General features: G+C 41.1%; 1 protein-coding gene across 1 annotated transcript; it reads right to left on the reverse strand.

The window, feature by feature from the left end:
* Nucleotides 1-4,435: 4,435 nt before the first annotated feature.
* LOC112571280 (acidic mammalian chitinase-like) lies at nucleotides 4,436-16,002 on the reverse strand. Its single transcript, XM_025250172.1, is given in 12 exon segments — nucleotides 4,436-5,672; nucleotides 5,998-7,079; nucleotides 7,389-7,511; nucleotides 7,786-7,920; nucleotides 7,922-7,972; nucleotides 8,525-8,654; nucleotides 8,861-8,985; nucleotides 9,179-9,272; nucleotides 9,641-9,800; nucleotides 10,084-10,269; nucleotides 10,917-11,862; nucleotides 15,798-16,002. Coding segments are annotated over 10 exon segments (1,902 nt in total). The 5' UTR covers nucleotides 11,050-11,862; nucleotides 15,798-16,002; the 3' UTR covers nucleotides 4,436-5,672; nucleotides 5,998-6,314.
* Between the last annotated feature and the right edge of the window lie 1,730 nt (nucleotides 16,003-17,732).

Consider the following 17,732-nt stretch of genomic DNA (forward strand, 5'->3'; position numbering starts at 1 on the left):
CACAAACGCTTTCACATACACACACACAGGTACGTACATATATGCATACTTTCAAAAACACACACACACTCACACGTGTATTAATATGCGCGAGCGATAATACACACACACAGGCATTCGCGTACATATGCAGATACTTGGAAAAAAGCACACACACACACACGCGATATAATTAACCATCATGTGCTTTGTTTCCTGATCAACTGATAGACCAGTGGTGATATCGCATACAAATCAACATCGGATCACATTGTTTTCACCACGAACTAACATCCTATACACGTCCTTGGTGTTGATACTGATCTTATGCTCTTGTAATTAAACGGGCCCTTTCATTGCTCCCCAGTACAGTTGCTATGCCGCCATCTTGTGAAGACTCCCCTTAACATCTCTTGGTGTGATTTAATAGTCCGTCTGTACACGTACTTCGCTATTTTCTACTTGCTTGTAACTACAGTCTAGTGGACATGGGACACACTTGTAGCTTTGTATCAATTCGCGGTCACCCAGAATACATTTTTCTCACCGCAGGCATGTCACGGACAGCTGGGAGCACAGCTACTCTAATGTCGTGACCTCTCAAACCATCGGCCTAACGGTGCTCCCTACTGATCATTTAGCAATGTCGGCGGGAGATCAGTCAAACAAAACCTTCTAGTCTCTATTGACGATCGTATTCACTACATTAAATAAAGCTTCGAGGGCTTATGGACCTTTTTTTTTTTAAATACCAATAATGTTATCACGTGCAATGCTTCGTGGTGTTTCGTAAGCCTCGTGCGAAAACATGTGACGAAAGATAAAAAAAAAAAGACTAAGATTTCTGGCATAAGAGTTGTGTAGTATTGATGGTGGTCTGGTTCATTAATGGAGTTAAGGCAGTTGATTAACGGCACACGTTCCACTCTACACTCCTGTGAACAGTGGGTCATGTCTGTGTGTTCTTGTTCTGCTACTTTTTAGCGAAAGTTGATATTCAACACAAATTTAATACAGCATGTTATTATATTATTTACCATTCGTCAACAGTTCAGATTGTCATCTATAAACATAACAATCAGCAGAGTAGATATAATCATTAAAACTAAGCCTTGACTTTTAAGCAGCTGTTATTAGAGGTGAGTTTTAAGTCATACTCTTTTTGGATGAACATTAATTTAGAATATTCTAATCTTAAAAAATAACAATAGTAACAGCTACGTACATCTATAACTGTATAACTGTATTAAAAATATTTAGGATACATGACATAACTACAAATTTTGTCGATAAAAAACTTATGATTATAATAGCAATACAATTTAACTTTAGAGAAAAAAACTAATTTTTCATTAGCCTAATCAAAATAAAAAAATAATGATCGTGATAAAATTAAACATGTTTGATGTGAAAACAGCATCTAGAAGTTAAGTTAAAACGGGAACCAAAGCTACTGACTTTATTTGCAAAGGTGTTTATAACACTGATTACCTAATTAAGATAAGATAAAAAAAACTTTATTTGTCCCAGATGGCAATTCTGATGCAGCTCGATCAAAAAAAACAAACAAAAAAAAACAAAACAAAAAAAACATACACAATTGCATGCACAAAACTATTTATATCTCATTCATAACCCATTCAAAAGTCGCACGGCTGAAACAACAAAAGACAGCCGCAGTCTGTTTGTCCTGCATGCAGGACGGGCAGTCGGACAATTTCTGTCGACAGAGCATGTCTGTCATCACGAAGGATGGCAGACACCTTTAGAAGAGCCTGCCTATTGTACAGAGCCTGAAGAGAACTAATTAAACTGCTGGGGAAATATATCAGCTACACATTGCTCTTAATTACTCTCATCTGCTCCAAATTACCTAAATGCTACACAAGGATATACATGTAGTTCTCATTCATAAAATTTTCTTTTTATTCCTACCTCAGGATGCAGATGGAGCTAAGTTTTAGACTTCTGTCAAAACCCTTTTTTAACATTTCCTAGACAGCTACTTTAATCAATGGAACATAAAACTGATGATATCGATGATATATGATGTAATTAAGTGATCTAACAATAGCAATCAGCGTTATTAGTCCCAACTGGCAATTAAAATGGGGTGTGCTCTGTTTCCAAAATATATATATATGAAAAAACAACAACAACAACAACAAACAAAAAAACAACAACATGCCCACCTACACCTACACACACACACACCGCTGACAGTTCATCTGTGATTGAGTAGCTGGACTGCTGATGGCACAAAAGATTTCATATGCCTATTGGTTTTGCATACTGGCATGGCACAGCGGTTACCTGAGCTTAATAAAACAAATTCTCCCGCTAGCACATGTTCAGGTATTGGCAGAATGCGGGAAGCTTTCCTAACTAGTTGTTGATCACAGAAGAAGATCTGTAGCATAATGTGCTGCTGTTCTTAGTGCTAAACAAGATAAGTGTTAAAATAGAAGCCACGTCAGAGGAGGAAAGTACATAAGAAATGGCGGTGGGTGTGAAGAAATGTCATGTGGACTACAGACGGCAACATTTTGAGGATAGAAGAATCTAGCGAGCAAAAATATAACATTTGTTCATTCCTATTAAAACATCCCATGTATCATGATTATAACAACCACACATGCAAAAAAAAAAAACCACACACACACACACAGAAGTATAAAATTAACCTACTTTTTGTGTGGTTATTTATGATAGCAATGTACACAAACACGCTTTTTAAAAATAAGTCTTGTTTGCACTTTTATTTCGTGTCCTTGGTAAACAGAGAGAGTGCAAAGCAGTGTTTTGAGTTTGAGGGTGTTCAGATTTGTTGACAAGAACGACTTTCGGGGTATTTATTCTTAAGCATATGTGTGAGAGTGCTGTATGCACGCGCATGCACTTTTATACGACAATTCTTTACTTCTTCGGATATTTTTTTACATAATACAGTCGTTCTATGAGGTGTTTAATGTTATAACTTTCAGTTTCTAGCTGATTATCGATATTAAAATACGAGTTTCCTCTACCGTCTATTGCACAAGTACAATAGTTCCACAAACAGGACACATGTATCCCAAAACGCGATGCCAGGAATATCATGAATAACATTGAAGAATTTTTTCACAAAAATATTATTAAGACAAATATGATTAGCACTTCAAGTGTTTGGATGAGGATTTTCACTCAGCTGTTGGGAGAGAGGGACTCCTATCTGTCGCAACATATGACTAAAAAGAAATCACTGGTTAGTGGATGAGTGGACGATTTCTGCTCATTGAGATTTGTTGTTTTCTCAAGGTACAGTAACAAAATTATGATTTAGATTAATGGCTGAATTCAAGACTTTTTCTTTTTCCACGAAATTTTTGACCATATTGTAGATGAGGAAAACTGAAACTTGTCCCTTTCATCAGCTCTCTGTTAATTATTTACCAACAGAAGTCTGGTTTTCTACTCATTTCTAGTTGTGGTGTAAAAAAAGACAAACGAAAAGAACAATGTTATAACCATGTTATGTTGATGAGAAAATGTTAAAAAATTAGAAAAGGCCGTTATGTAATTACAGTTCACCTGCTAGTGGAACTGCTCCCGTGGATTTCTTGCCGTGAGCTTAAAATAGCGCATTTGATGGCACCCGCACAGATTTCACCGAGGGTTTTGTAAAGCTTGACGAAAACATGAAAAATCAAACTAAACGACTGCTTTGACTTTTCCGCCGATCTCTTTTGTTGAATCGGTTGAACGGTAAACCAAACAGTAAAGTCATGAAAATCGATGGTCTGTCAACAGTCCACACATGTCTGTGTGTTTTGTAGAACCAGCAATAACCTTAAACACCGAATACCTCGCCTGTTACCCTGCTTAAACGTATAGTAGACTGAGCGGATGTGACGTCAGAAAAGCAAACAGCCAGGCAGCGATTACAACAATCAGATTGACAGAACATGAGCGACTGGAGGTGTTACTTTCCTATGACGTTGTTGGACTAGTGTTCCGGTGAGTAGCACGTGATCGGATTGGAAATTCAAGATTAGGAGAAAAACTGGAAGCGGAGGGGTTTGTTACAAGGTGTTAGTTTGACGTGACGTAGTTTGAAACGGGCGGTACGTTACAAGACGCCATTTTGGTAGAATGGTGTCCAGTGGTGTCTCGGCTACACTCTACTCTTTGGTCTTACATTAAAAGTTTTAAATTTAAATGTTTTATACAAGGGAAAAGGAACCAGGGTTCCAGATAAAGAAGGAACATCAAATCCCCATTAAAGAGATCACGTGATGTCTCTCCTCCATTATATACTTAGTCTCGGTCAGCTCACACTATACAGACACACCGCTCTACACAAGGGGACGCGGCGTGAATTGCAAAAGAAGGATGTAAAGGAACAACACATAACAAATTTGATAGCACATGAGTTTACACAAGCTGACAACAAACGTTAAACAATATTAGGACACACTAATAATAATATCCTTTATTTCTGAAAATGATAATCTCATGCCTTCAACATTTCCAAGTTTAGATATGGTAATGTACAAAAGCACGGTCAATCAACGAACAGAAATAAGTTGAATGCCGACAAAAGAAGTACGAAAGTCATTCCACAATCTAAAGACAGTTTTATGCATGCTGTCGTACGCAGAGTGTAAGATATGTGAACAAAAGAAGAAAAATAGCCACATTTTACTGATTGACATAAAGCTTAAAGATCTGATTTCCCCTAAAATACACGTGAAATATATGTAAAAGCTATTTATATCCGATTCCTTTTGAAGCAAAATTTAAACAGCTATATTCAGGCTTAAAAAAGTCATCCCCTCTCCCCTAAATATTTTTTAAAAAAAACCCTTGAGGTCTGGGAAGAGTTCTTGAATATGCATTAAAATTTGTTCCTGATTTTTATCTAACACCGCATTAAACTATCGTTTCCTTTATTCGTCATAACATTTTACCGATCGTCTCCTCTTGCGATACCTTAGCATACTAAACAATTCCATTTGAAGAACAAATGAAAGCGTTGAAACTGTTGACGGCAGTCCACCGGCTAGGGAAAAAAGTGGACAGATGTTTGTTTACAGGCGAGTGTTCGGAACAAAGTTTTTATTTTTGAAAATAAAACAGCAGCGAAGACAAAGTCAGACCCGATGAAGACCTGCCTACACAGCTAGTCCACCTACTTACACTCTGAATGAACCTCCTCCTTCTCCAGCACCACGAAAAGTTTCGCTTCCAAGAGAACGCATGGAGTTGTATCTCTTGATTCCCTGTTCTGTTGTGCAACACGAGAGTGGAAGAAAAGAACACCGTGGTCTCTGGGTGCTTCTTGTTTTGTTTTTTTGTTTTGTTTTTTTTAAACAGCAGCGACACTTCACGCAAACATATTCAGGCGTCCACCTTTCTCCAGTCATTACTCTACTCTCGCAGTCTCTCAATGTCCAATGAAACTCGAATCCCACTCATACCAGATCAGGAAGATAAATGAGGCTAGGAGTTGCGACAGGGGTTTGTTTATCAGCAGTCGACTTTGTGTGCAAAGTTGCAGATTTTTAGGTCCCAGTCGAATTTGGTGCTCTTGGGACACTTCATCCGTAGAGCTCTCAGACCATGGGGGTGGGCTGGCACGCAAAGGGTGAAGTGGACGCAGGATTCTTCGTCTCCAAAGATACCAAGGCCGTACTTCTCGCAGTCCAGACTTCCTGTTACGAGAGACGATTCCAAATAAGCCACAAAATATTCAGAGGATATCTCTATGACAGATGAATAGTTTTAGCCATTCAGGAAACATTTATAGAAAGTAACTGAAGCAGAAAATTATGCACAGTTTAAACAGCTCGCTTATACACACTCTTAGAGAATAAGAAAAGGCTTTAGAAAACTTCTATGTATGTATTCTGTGAACACTTTTTTTCATGACTAAAAAGTAGTAAAAAGCGCTCATGTTACTTCTCCTTCCATTAAAAAGAAATAGTGCAGTAGTTTGGTTTAAAAAAGCTGTTGGTCATAGCATGCTCCAGTCATTACCTTCTTCCGGTTGCTCGTTTTGCAGCATGTGTTGCCATGACTCGCTTCCAGAGGAGCTTGCATGACCTGATGACCCGGAAGACCCACCTTCGTCTGATTTCGATTCGCTTCCTTCAGACCCCGAGGAGGCTTCGTCCTCTGACGAAGACCCAGAGGCGGAACTTTCCGAGTTGCTTTTGTGGCTGGATTCACTTTTGCTCGAGCCTGAGGAGGAAGATCCGTGACCGCTGGAGGCAGAGCCAGAAGACTTGCCCTCGCCAGAAGAATGGCTGGAATGCCAGGAAGAGCTTTCGTCTACAGAGCTTTTAGAGTCGTGACTAGATTCCCATGAAGAGACTGTGGCCAGAGGAGCCAGAACTTTCCCCACCTGAACCAGAGGTGCCGTGATCGGTGTCTTTGATTTGAGTCGGATTCAGAACTGTGATCAGAGTCACTTTCGTCAGAACTGGAGTAGTCCTTACTAGAACCAGAACTGCCCTTGCTAGAACCAGAACTGCCCTTACTAGAACCAGAAGCAGATTTGCTCCCTCCCGAGCCAGAGCTACTTTTGCCTGAACCAGAAGAAGAACCTGAACCGTTCTCTCCAGAGCCAGAACTGTGTTTGCCAGAACCGGAACTGCTCTTGCTCGAAGCAGAATTCTCCATACTGGAGCCTGAACCAGACTCAGAGCCGCTATGCCCAGAACTTCCTCCGTTTGAACTGCTGTCAGCAGTCCAGCCTGACTTGTCCTTTTCAGTGTCGTTGTCTTTGTCTTTGCCTCGTTGCCGGAACCAGAAGACTCATCGGGACTGTTGCCCGAGCTGGAACGGCGGGAGATACCGCTGCCGGAACCACTATGGCCACTGCTGCTTCCTCTGCTGCTGCTGCTGCTGCTGCTGCTGCTGCTGCTGCTGCTGCTGCTGCTGCTGGAGGAACCAGAGGAGATGGAAGAACTGGATGAAGAACTGGATGAACCTGTGAACACATCATAGACGCTGCGCAGGAGAGGGAATTTGGGTCCCCCACAGTGGCCGCTAAAATCGTCCATCTCCACGGACCAGACGAAAGCTCCGGCAAGGTCCAGCTTCATGATCATCTTGGCCTTGAGGGACACACGAGTTAGGGGAGAATGTGAAGTGAGAGGTTACATCATAGCCTGGGGCCCTTGTCTTTGCATTTCATTTGTAACCATACCATCCACACGATAAATATATTTATAGTTTGAATTAACAAACAAGAATGTATTTTGAGTTTGTAATTTTGCAGTAATCTTGTGATGTTTGTAAGCGAACTAAAATAAACTTCGTGTGAACCATTTTATATCTATAAGCAGAAAATTTGAGAGGTAAGCTTCTTTGTGGTCAATCTCGTGTTCAATAAAATTCTACTCCTTATGTCTCTAAGCACAAACCTTCAGAGCGATGCTGTCGGGGGAGTCAAAGCCCACCCACTCCCCCTCCCCATGGGCGTAGGGCACGTGTTGGTCCTCAATCCACTCGATCTTCCAGCCGTTATGAAGAACTTTCTCACAGATCTGAGGGCAAGCAGCATAAGACAATCATTTACAGCCAATAAATGGTTTATTTCATATCCAAGGCAACACAAAAACTATTTGCAGAACAACTCAAACTGTGAGTAATATATGAACTTTGGCCTGTACAAATTGTTGGGCAGCAGACATTTCCTGTCATGGGAGATGTCGACAAAAGACAAACTGCACAAATATCTCAGAGAAAACTATACAGATATTTTGACACCATAAACACCTGAAACGACTAACGCACGTGCACACACACACATATACACACCTCGTACAGGGAGAGAATCCCAGATTCTCCAGTGTATTTTCCGGGTGCGTTACCGCCCTCAGCGGAAGCTCCAATGTAGTGGTCCTTGGGGTCGCTCAGTTTGAAGCCCAGGCCGTAGGTGGGCAATCCCAACGATCAGCTTCGACTTGGGCAAGCCTTTCTCCAGCCAGTAGTTCAGCGACCACATCTGCACGGTGAAGATGCAGTTGTAACAACGGTCTTTAAGTCTGTTCTAATACTACAGCCTTGTGCATACATAGCAAAATATCATTTACGAAGCTTTACATGCACCTACACTCACAAAAAATAGATATTTTGAGTCTCCTAACTGTTCCTGTCACAAGACAACCTATGGTTACACGTCGCCTCTCGACCTAATTCGAGTCGAACTGATGTAAACCCTGACCAAAACGGAAAGTCGAATGAAGACCCTAGCATCGGTACCAATTCGTGTAAACCCAATGTCTGCACATAAATTTATTTCAAACTGAAGAATAAACGAGGATAACAGACTGGGGCATAGTCACCAGTGTGCTATCAAAAGCCGAAATCAAATTGAGTCGAAGTTGTGGTCGTTGGTTGGTTGATTGGCGGGTTTGGCAGAAATACTTCCAATTAGAGGTGATATCGAGGGTAGAGGGAGCAAAATGAAGGGAGATTTACACAGCCATGCAAAAAAAAAAATAAAAGAAAGATATGAAAGAGGAGGGTATGGGAGTGGGAAATAGTTCTCACTGACTATATTTAATTCCCGCTGTTCCCCAGGCAGGTCCTTCCGGTGGGGGAGGATGGGTGAGTGGTGGCCAGTGTTCTGCTCCCAGCCAGACCCATGGTAGTTGTAGGTCATGAGCAGCATGTAGTCTATATGTCTGTCAGAAAGGCGCAGACACACACACACACAAAATTAAAGCGTCAATTAAAAATATGAAATTTGCTGTGAATGATCCGTTTTCTTATTACTTTCTCTAGTCTCATACATGAATAGAAGAAACAGTCACTTGCTGATTTAATGAATGAAGCTAATGCGAACTCCTCTGATACCGTGACAACGACCATGACGTCACCATATACTTACTTGTGGATTTCCTCCGCCTCGTAAGCCTTGTCCACGTAGAACTCGCTGGAGGCTGTGGCCAGTGTCAGCAGCAGGCGATCCTTGTTACTGTAGTGAGCTTCGGCTGCGAATGCTTCGTGTAAGGTCTACAATCCAGAGATAAATGAGTGGAATAGTCGCACACATTAAAGGTCTAATGACTAAGTTGTTAAGGTTACGGTAAATGGGAGACCTGGGACTACATATTAATTACCTATTAATTACATATTAATTAGGTGTATCATGGTCCAGAGTTTGACCTCTTCTGTGCATCAACAGGAGTACTGAGATTACTGTCACCTGCATGAGCTTTGTAAAACGATGTTTATCCTCCGGTTTGCTCCCACGGGACCCTGGAAACTCCCAGTCCATGTCCAGGCCATCAAAGTTGTATCTGATTGGAAACAAAAGCAGATTCATAAGCTTGCATTATCTCAAGTAGCCTGAAGACATAAGTTAGTGACATTTTCACGTTTGTGGCAGGGTATATAGAATTTCAAATCTTTTAAACAAATCTTTTAAATCAAGTAAACAACAACCATCACAACAAACACATACATGCACACGCAAGTACGCACACATAACTGCCTTCCGCGTCAAGTTTCCATGTATGACGCCAAACAAGAAAAAAAAAACCCAAGAAAGAAATTGCGACTTTAAGGCAGACAAAGCAAAATAAAAATAAACAAATACAATAAAAATACATAGCTAAATAAAACTACATAAATACAATAAAGATAAAAAGTTAAAGTTTGTGCATACGTGCGGAGGTAGTCAATGACGCTGTCGGTCCAGTCGGAGTAGTCGTCGCTTTCGATGAGTGGGATGAAGGGTTTGGAGCCAATCTTCCAGCCGCCCACCGCCAGCAGCACCTTCAGTTTGGGGTTCTTGAGCTTCAGCTTCGTTGTCCGGGAGTAGAGACCTGTCAGTCCACGGACATGTATTTAAAAAAACCCGCTATAGTCGTTCCTGACTTAGGTAGTTCCCTAACTGTAAGGTATTAGCACTTTTCTTTGGGACAGCTGTTTTGTGTGTTTCAGGGAGTTGCCTGACCCTCTCCCTCTTTTTGCTGCACCACACCTATTTTGAAAGAACAATGAAAGGTTTCATGCTTTTCTATTTTTTGTAGAACCTGATCCTCCTCAAACCGTTAACTGATCCGTTAAAGAAACAACTGACCACACGTTGAAGAAATGAGCGCTCACCATACTCTCCAAGATCGTTCCAGTTGTTGGGCAGCAGACCTTTCCCGTCCTTGGAGATGTCGACGAAAGCGAAAATGACGTGCGTGCAGAGGAAAGGGTCGATGTGCTCGGGCCAGAACTTTCCTATTGCCGGACGACCGCTCGCCGAGCTACTGAAGTAGCAGAAGATCTTCTTGCTGGGCTCACCTGCAACAGTGATCAAGTCTACTAAAACGTTTGTGGACCTCTTCTTGTTTGGCTCGACTGTCAGTTATCACCGGACCTCTTTTGCGGACCTCCGAGTCTCCGACTGAGTGAGAAAAATTTCCCTGATTTCTTTTCAAACTTGTTCAAAACGCGACTTAGAGTATAAAAAACAGTTTTAATTACTCTAAAAGTCATCTTAAAAATTTGTCCCGTACTTTTGTAGGCAATAGGCAACATTAAACCTATTGATATAGAGATTTTGTTAATGATATGACTGCTGAGGGAGTAAGGGAGAAGGAGAAAGGAAGAAAAGGGATTGTCAGGTTCATATTTAAATAATGACTTTGAATAACTTACAAACAACAACTGAGATTTAGTTTTGAACTAAAATAAAATGTTTCACAAGTTCCTGGACACCTGCACGAATTATTCATGGTCCATAACCGTTTACAAGTTCTTGTCTCTAACAAGGCTGCATTTAATTAAGCAGTTGCCAGTCTGTTCCACGCCAAACTGCCCGTTGACCCATCAGTCTGTCTACTTTTCTATCTACCTGTCATATCTCAAATCAAAGCACCACTTCTGTGACTAGCGTGTATTTACAGTTGGTAAAGCCCATAGGGTTCAAAAACAAATCGTCTGCTTACCATGTTCATGGGAAGTCAGATGTCCATCAGTGGTGTCGTCTGGCAGAGATGACTCCACGCTGTTGTCCTGTTTACTGCTACCACCAGACGCAGCAGCACTACCGAAATCGGAAAAGGTCCGAGCGCGCACCATTGGCGGAGGCAGGTTGTCGCCCTCGGACAAGATGTTGCCGGAGAAGGTCGTGCTCTTCACTTTTCCTCCCTCTACCGTTGATGTCTTCGTATTGTTCCGAACGGTGAGCCACTCTCCGTCGTGGAGTAAGTTTGGTTGTTGTTTTGCACTTTGCTAGGTGACATCGTCGTAAAGAGGGGGACATTATTTTTGTCGGAGGAATCTGTTGCCGTCTGGATTAGATTTTTCTACCGTTCTTGGACTGCCGTTTGTCTTGCCCTCAGAACTGGACATTTTATTGCTAAATCCGTCATTAAACATTCGAGTTTCGTTGCTGGCTGTATCGATGGTGTCGGCAGGCTTTGCCCCGAACTTTCTCCGCTTCCGGTCTGCTTAAAAACTTCGATTCGCGCGGTTGTCGTAAGGTTACCTACATCTATGTTGGAGCCGTCCGTGGTGGCATTCAGTGACTCTTTAGCTGTGTTGTTTGTTACCTTTCCGTCGTCGCTGTTTAGGTGCTTCCCCTGTTTTTCATCGGGTAAAGCCTTCGTCCTGTTGTCGGGGAGAAACAGAGGAGCGGAGAGCAGCTCTTGAAGGGTTTCATTGATCAGCTGTTCCTGGTCGACCACAATGGTCGAGTTGTTTGTGCGGTTGTCTTTAACAGTGCTTTCCGTGCTGAGTTTTACAGAAGTCATGTTGTTCCCTGATGTGGTGCTGAGGTAGTCTCCGTAGATGTTGGCAACTGGGCGCTGGTCGGCTTTAAGCTGCTGGCGGACAAGAAGCTGACGAAAGTGAAGAGCAGGAGGCTGATGTGTATGTACGCCTTCATGTTGGCTGCAACAGTAGAGATGAGCGAATGATAATAGTTTGATTTGACAACATGAGCTCTTTGTAGGTTACCTTCATATGACAAAATATTAGACACCTTATTATCTTTCTCTCTCCCTCTCTCTCTCTCATGCACACCCCTGCCCACTAAATATATATAATCAGGTGTTCAAATTTAAACAGAAGCAATGTAATCAATTAAAAAAAAACGTGTGTCACATAAATTATTATTAAAACAACAGCTTTCCATGAAAGACGAGAAATATCAGCGATTTAGTAGGTTACTAGGAAAACTGCGGGTCATTTCTTTAAAAAAAACAAAAAAACAAACAAACAAACAAACAAAACAACAACGACGACGCTATACTGTGAAAAGAAAACACAGCTTAACACCTTAAAAAAAAAAATCATGTTTGACTATAAACGTTTCATCGAACATTTAGAAAAGAAAAAAAAAAGCGACATTAAAAAGTAATGTTTATTTTTTTGTGAACATTGTACAATATAAACTTCTGCAGCTGAATAAATATACAAAGGAGGGATTAGCTCACGCAGCGTCAATACAAAAATAAATAGAAAATGTTACTTGTATTTTAATGTTGATGGAGAAATAATTTCTTTACGACAATACAAATCTTTCATATAAATATAAAACTGGAACTAATTTTTGTGTTAGTATGTAGAACTCATAAAAGCGAATGTAGTTTTTCAGTTTCCTATTTAAATAGCCACCTACCGCAAGATGTTGGTTGAGCGGAAACAATAGCTGCTGTGAGTTGCGCGCTAGAAACTTTCATCGGACACCACTCGGAGATAGTCAGTAGACATCAAGAGCAGCTTGAAAGAAAGAAAGAAAGAAAGAAAGAAAGAAAGAAAGAAACCTTTTCTGTGGGCGTCTTCAGAATGCAGGAGCGTGCTGTAAGAGTTCTGGTCCCCCTGCCACCTACCACGGCATAACGGAGGTGGACAGGCCGAGACTGGTCAAGCGTCCAGCGGTAGTTTACCGGGCACACTGCCCTGTGTGGTCGTGATGTCTCGGCCATCGCCCGCGTGCGGACAGTCGTGCCAAACCTGCCTCTGACCCGATAACGGACAAGCTTTGAGATCTTTTTCTTCTTTTTTTTTCTTTCTTTCTTAACGCCTCATGCAGACTGCCATCCGCTTGAAAAGCCCCGCTTGCCGGTGACCCCACACACCGAGTTCAATACCGTCTGAACCCTGCTCAGCACGGCGTCGAGACAGGACAACATCCAACACTTCCTTGCTCAATTAGGCAAAAGACAATACGATTTATTAAAACTGTTGCATTATAATGAACGTTTTAAAGGTTGACATGATAAATGCGAATTGCAAGGAAGACTGAAAATTTGAGATTTGTATTCTTGCGTTACTGAACCACTTGATGCGGCCTTAGGATGATGAGAGACTAAACGGGGCGGCCAGTACACAGGCTGTACTTTGCAATCAAAACCAAATTTTTGTTTGTTCTTTTTATTTTGTTTTTAACGGAGGATGTGCGGAAACGGCACTGTCTTTAAATAGGAGAAAGAGCGAAGTGCGATAAACAGCGATCTGCCCCTTCCGATATATCCACACTATTCCCTTTGGGAGCTGCTTTCTCACTAAACACAGCTCCATCTGTTATTGTTATTGTTGTTATTATTATTATTCTCATAGTCTCGGAGAATACTGGCGGTGAACCGTCGGATAAGCACAAAAATACAAACCCAACGTGTGCAGTAGCTTTATCAAGACAGAACCTTTTGTATAAACTCATTGGCGGTACACATTCATGATCCCCTTAAAACTGTGTGAAATTATCCCTTGAGATCACATGACCTGGAAAAAATATTTATAGAGATAGTTTGTGAACTTGAATCCTTCAAGGTGGGGTTATTATTTGCAAAACAATTGTCCTTAATTGCCTTAGTATTATGCGCGAATTGGAGTGAGTTTTCTGTTGTCATCTTCTGTATAATCGTAAACAAGAGTTTGCCATAAACTGTAATCTCTTTTGGGACATTTGGATTGAAAATGTTTATGAGATTATTCTTATTGAAAACTTGTACTGGTACCTTGTTTTTTTTTTTACCTTCCACTTGTTTTCTTTGCTTCTATCACGCACTTTGTCTGAACCATTTAATGCAGTATTAAGGATGCACCTTAAGACCTTCTTTTGCTGCCATCTATGCTGCTTGCAACAACCCGATTAAGGATACTTGTGGGATTAAGAAGCAGAGCTAAGTTGCAAAAAGTTTTAAAAATACACACAGATTTGTGAGTTTCCTGCTTTTTTTTATTTTTTTATCTTAAATGAGACTTTTCTTCCTTTGTAGTATGAAAATATGTGAGTGGCAGCAGGAGGAAAAGATTTCATATTTCTAAAAGTAAAAATAAAATCTTCATACATTTCAAATCCTTTGCTTATAATGTGCAACTGTGCTCGAGCATGACCATAAAGGAAGGAGGTTTGGTGGAGGAAATAAGATGCTGCGCAAAGATAAACAGAATGGCATGGACTGAAAATGGAGATAGGTATTAGTTTCCTTCTCAACTGTCGTTACTAACGACTATTAATAAAACTTTCTATTTTTCATTACAGTTTCATATTTATAAACTCTTGCGCAGAATTAAAATTTACAGGTTTATGTCAATAATGAGTTTCCCGAAGTAAACCCAGTTACTTTTAACTTTTTCTTACTTTTTGTGGGGTAAAAGTCAAATTATTCTTTTAAAAAAAAACAGAAGAAAAGTTAACTTCTAGCTACATTAAGAAAATTGTTTACTGGTGTAATTATCAGAGTAGAGTAATAGGATATATAAAATAATAAATAATAGGGTATAGAATGAAACACAAAGAAAGCAGCCTTTGTAAATAACACTTTATATTCCGTAACCAATTAAGGCCAGCTATAAACTTCGACATCGATAACATAATCGAGAAACTGAATTTTAGCTTTTTGATTATGAGTTTAAGTATTTTATTTCATCTGACTTTATTCTACTGATGGATTGCATTTCATCAGATTAGACAATGCTGCATTGTTGTATACGAAGTATTTGAATACATTTCATACACTGTATCAAAAGAAAGAAGTGATCGGCATCCGGATTCGATGTTCTTTGGTCTAGTTCCTGGAGATTTTACTTTGTCTAGCAAGACAGAAGGTGATGAGACAGGCGCAGGCGTCCGTGTCTGAAGGCACTCGCACTAGTCGGTTCGATTCTCGTGTAGCGCAGAGTACTTATCCTGTTAAGCAAACTATTTAATGGGTACCCAAATCCATATGACTGGTGTAAAAAGGCGATGAAGGAGAGGAGAGGAGCACTCACCCAACGACCCAAATGTTAGGGACTACGTTTTCTGCCAGTAGACAGCAGAAGGAGACGTTTTTGGTACCGCCTTCCAAATGCTTACGACACAAGAATCATTCACATTACACTCCCTTTACTGCCAACAGGCTATATAAGATGTTCTAACCTTAATTTTATACTGTCAAAGAAATCATTTAAAATTATTATAGATTTAATTATTATTACAAAAACAGGATATTCTAAATTGTTTTCTCGAGTAACATCGTCTAGTAGCTTTGATGCATTATCGTGTTAAATATTATTGTGTCACTCAAGTAAAATAAATTTTATGGACACGTGTTTCTCACATTGCTAATAACTTAAAATCTACACTGTTAAGCATTCCCTGTGTTTACCTTAAGTCCATAATTTTAAATACAAGTAAAGAATATACATCCACATAGTCACCACACTCAAGTATTCTCCCCATTTTTGTGGGATTTAAGCTCGGTAGTTCCGTATCCCCTCTCTCACATTTAAAAAAAAAAAAAGTCTTGCAAGTTAGTAGGTATAAACTTCCAGTCTCTCATTGCTCTGTGAATTCTGTAAAACGTTCTCGAAGGAAGAAAAACATTAAAGTTGCTCACCGACTGGTACACCCTGATGCACAAATCAGGATGTGGTTGTATTCACCGCAGAAAGAGGGAGATAAAGTGCAACGAACTTCGCATGAAGGTGGCTAGTCTTTGAGATTGATACTACGATGTCAGACGAACCCCTCCCAGAGGCGAGACACAAAATCCAAGGGACGGTGATGGTCAGTGAAGTTTGCTTGTGCCAGCGTACGTGCGTGGCCAGGTGAGGGGCAGGCGCATCTTTTATACCGCCGGCGGTACGGTGGTTCTGGCCTGTCGCCGCTAGGAGCTGGGGTTGATTACACAGAGACCAGTAAACACAGGGAGACAACACCACGTGGACTACTGCACTGCAGCACAGAAACACTCTGGACAGTGGCGGAGGGTGGGGAAGAGTAACGGGCGGGGGCGAGGGTTGATGGAGAGAAATGGAAAACAAGAGACAGAGAATGGCAGTTGAGAAACTATCTGGTGTTGATCTGGTGATGACGGTGGTGGTGGTGGTGGTGGTGGTGATGACAAAAGAGACATGGAGAAAGATGAAAGAACGAGATAGCGACAAATGGTGGAGGGAGGGTTGAAGATATGTGTTTTCCTTTGGAATATAATAGGATGAAGATGGAACACAAACTCATATTCAGAATCGTCTTTACTGCTATAAACATTAAGATACTAAATAACAGCGAACGAAGATGGAACATTTATTTTCATCTTTTAAAAACTAGTTTTTAAAGTCGGACCGCAAACATCTACTCCAGGCAAATCGCAGAGCAGGCAGTCTGCTAAGCGAGTTTTGCTGCTTCGTCAGCGGTTGGAGGCAGCGACCTCAGGTAAATGTGTTTGTGGAGCACGAAGAGTTCCTGAGAACGCCCCTTCAGTCCAAACAAGAATCTTGGGGACTACAAGCCAGGATGTTAGCATTCGAAAGCTCCAAAACAACCGTTCGTTTGATGATAATCTTGAAGTTCTGCCCTGTCTCTTTCTCCATCCCTCTCTCTATGTTTCTTGTGTGTGTATACACGCACACACCCACGCACACGCGCACGCACACTCACACGCCATAGGCATAGGTAACAATTCCAATACAAAGTTAAATAAATAAAAGAAATAGGACACTTGTACTAAAAGCAAATAACAAGTGGGAAAAAGCAGTCACTGTTCCAGGACTGTCAGTGGCCTTTTGTTTGTTTAAATGTTTTTCAGAAAGACTTCTGTCTGTTCTGCGTCATGCGTGCCAGTGCAAAGCGAAAGTCATCGAGCGTTGTCCCAGCGCAAGTTCCGGAGACATTTGCCATTTTCTAAGTTTACAGGATAACCACAAACCGAAAAGAAAAGGAGGCTTTATGGGTCTCGCCTGGTTCTACACCGTCCTTTCATCCGTGGACTGTCCTTGAAAGCGTTCGCTCAAGGGGCAGCCTTCTAAACAGTGCGGCGAAGACAAACGGCAAAAGCATGCAGTACGTGCTTAGCAGGTTTGCACCTCCACCAGGTGTGTCAGCCCTAAGCCCAGGTTCACAAAAAAACAATGCCGATCACATCGCATTAACGGGTCGACGGAGACCAATTTTAGAAGGAGGGAAAAAAGAAGAAGAAGAAGGAAAAAAAAATACAACCCAGCTTCTTTGTCGCAGGTCTGTTGTTGAAGTATTGTTTTCACACAGCGAAATGGACTGTTTGCACGTGTCATGACTGGATCCTAGCTATTCTCTAAGTTGTTTGGAAATGCAGAATACGAGAAGAATACACAACATAAAGTATGCACTCTGTCAAGAGAGAGAGACACGCACACACATACACAGAGAAAAGGAAGGAGTGAGGGAAGAACAGGAAATAAAAATAAATGCCTTCCCAAGCAACGAAGAAGTGCTCAAGGCGCTTTACATACACGAAGCTTCACTGTCATTCAAATTATACTTAATCTCTCTCACACATCACTCTCCCTCTCTC

The sequence above is a fragment of the Pomacea canaliculata genome, linkage group LG8, assembly GCF_003073045.1.
Source record: "Pomacea canaliculata isolate SZHN2017 linkage group LG8, ASM307304v1, whole genome shotgun sequence".
In the NCBI taxonomy this organism is placed as follows: Eukaryota; Metazoa; Mollusca; class Gastropoda; order Architaenioglossa; family Ampullariidae; genus Pomacea; species Pomacea canaliculata.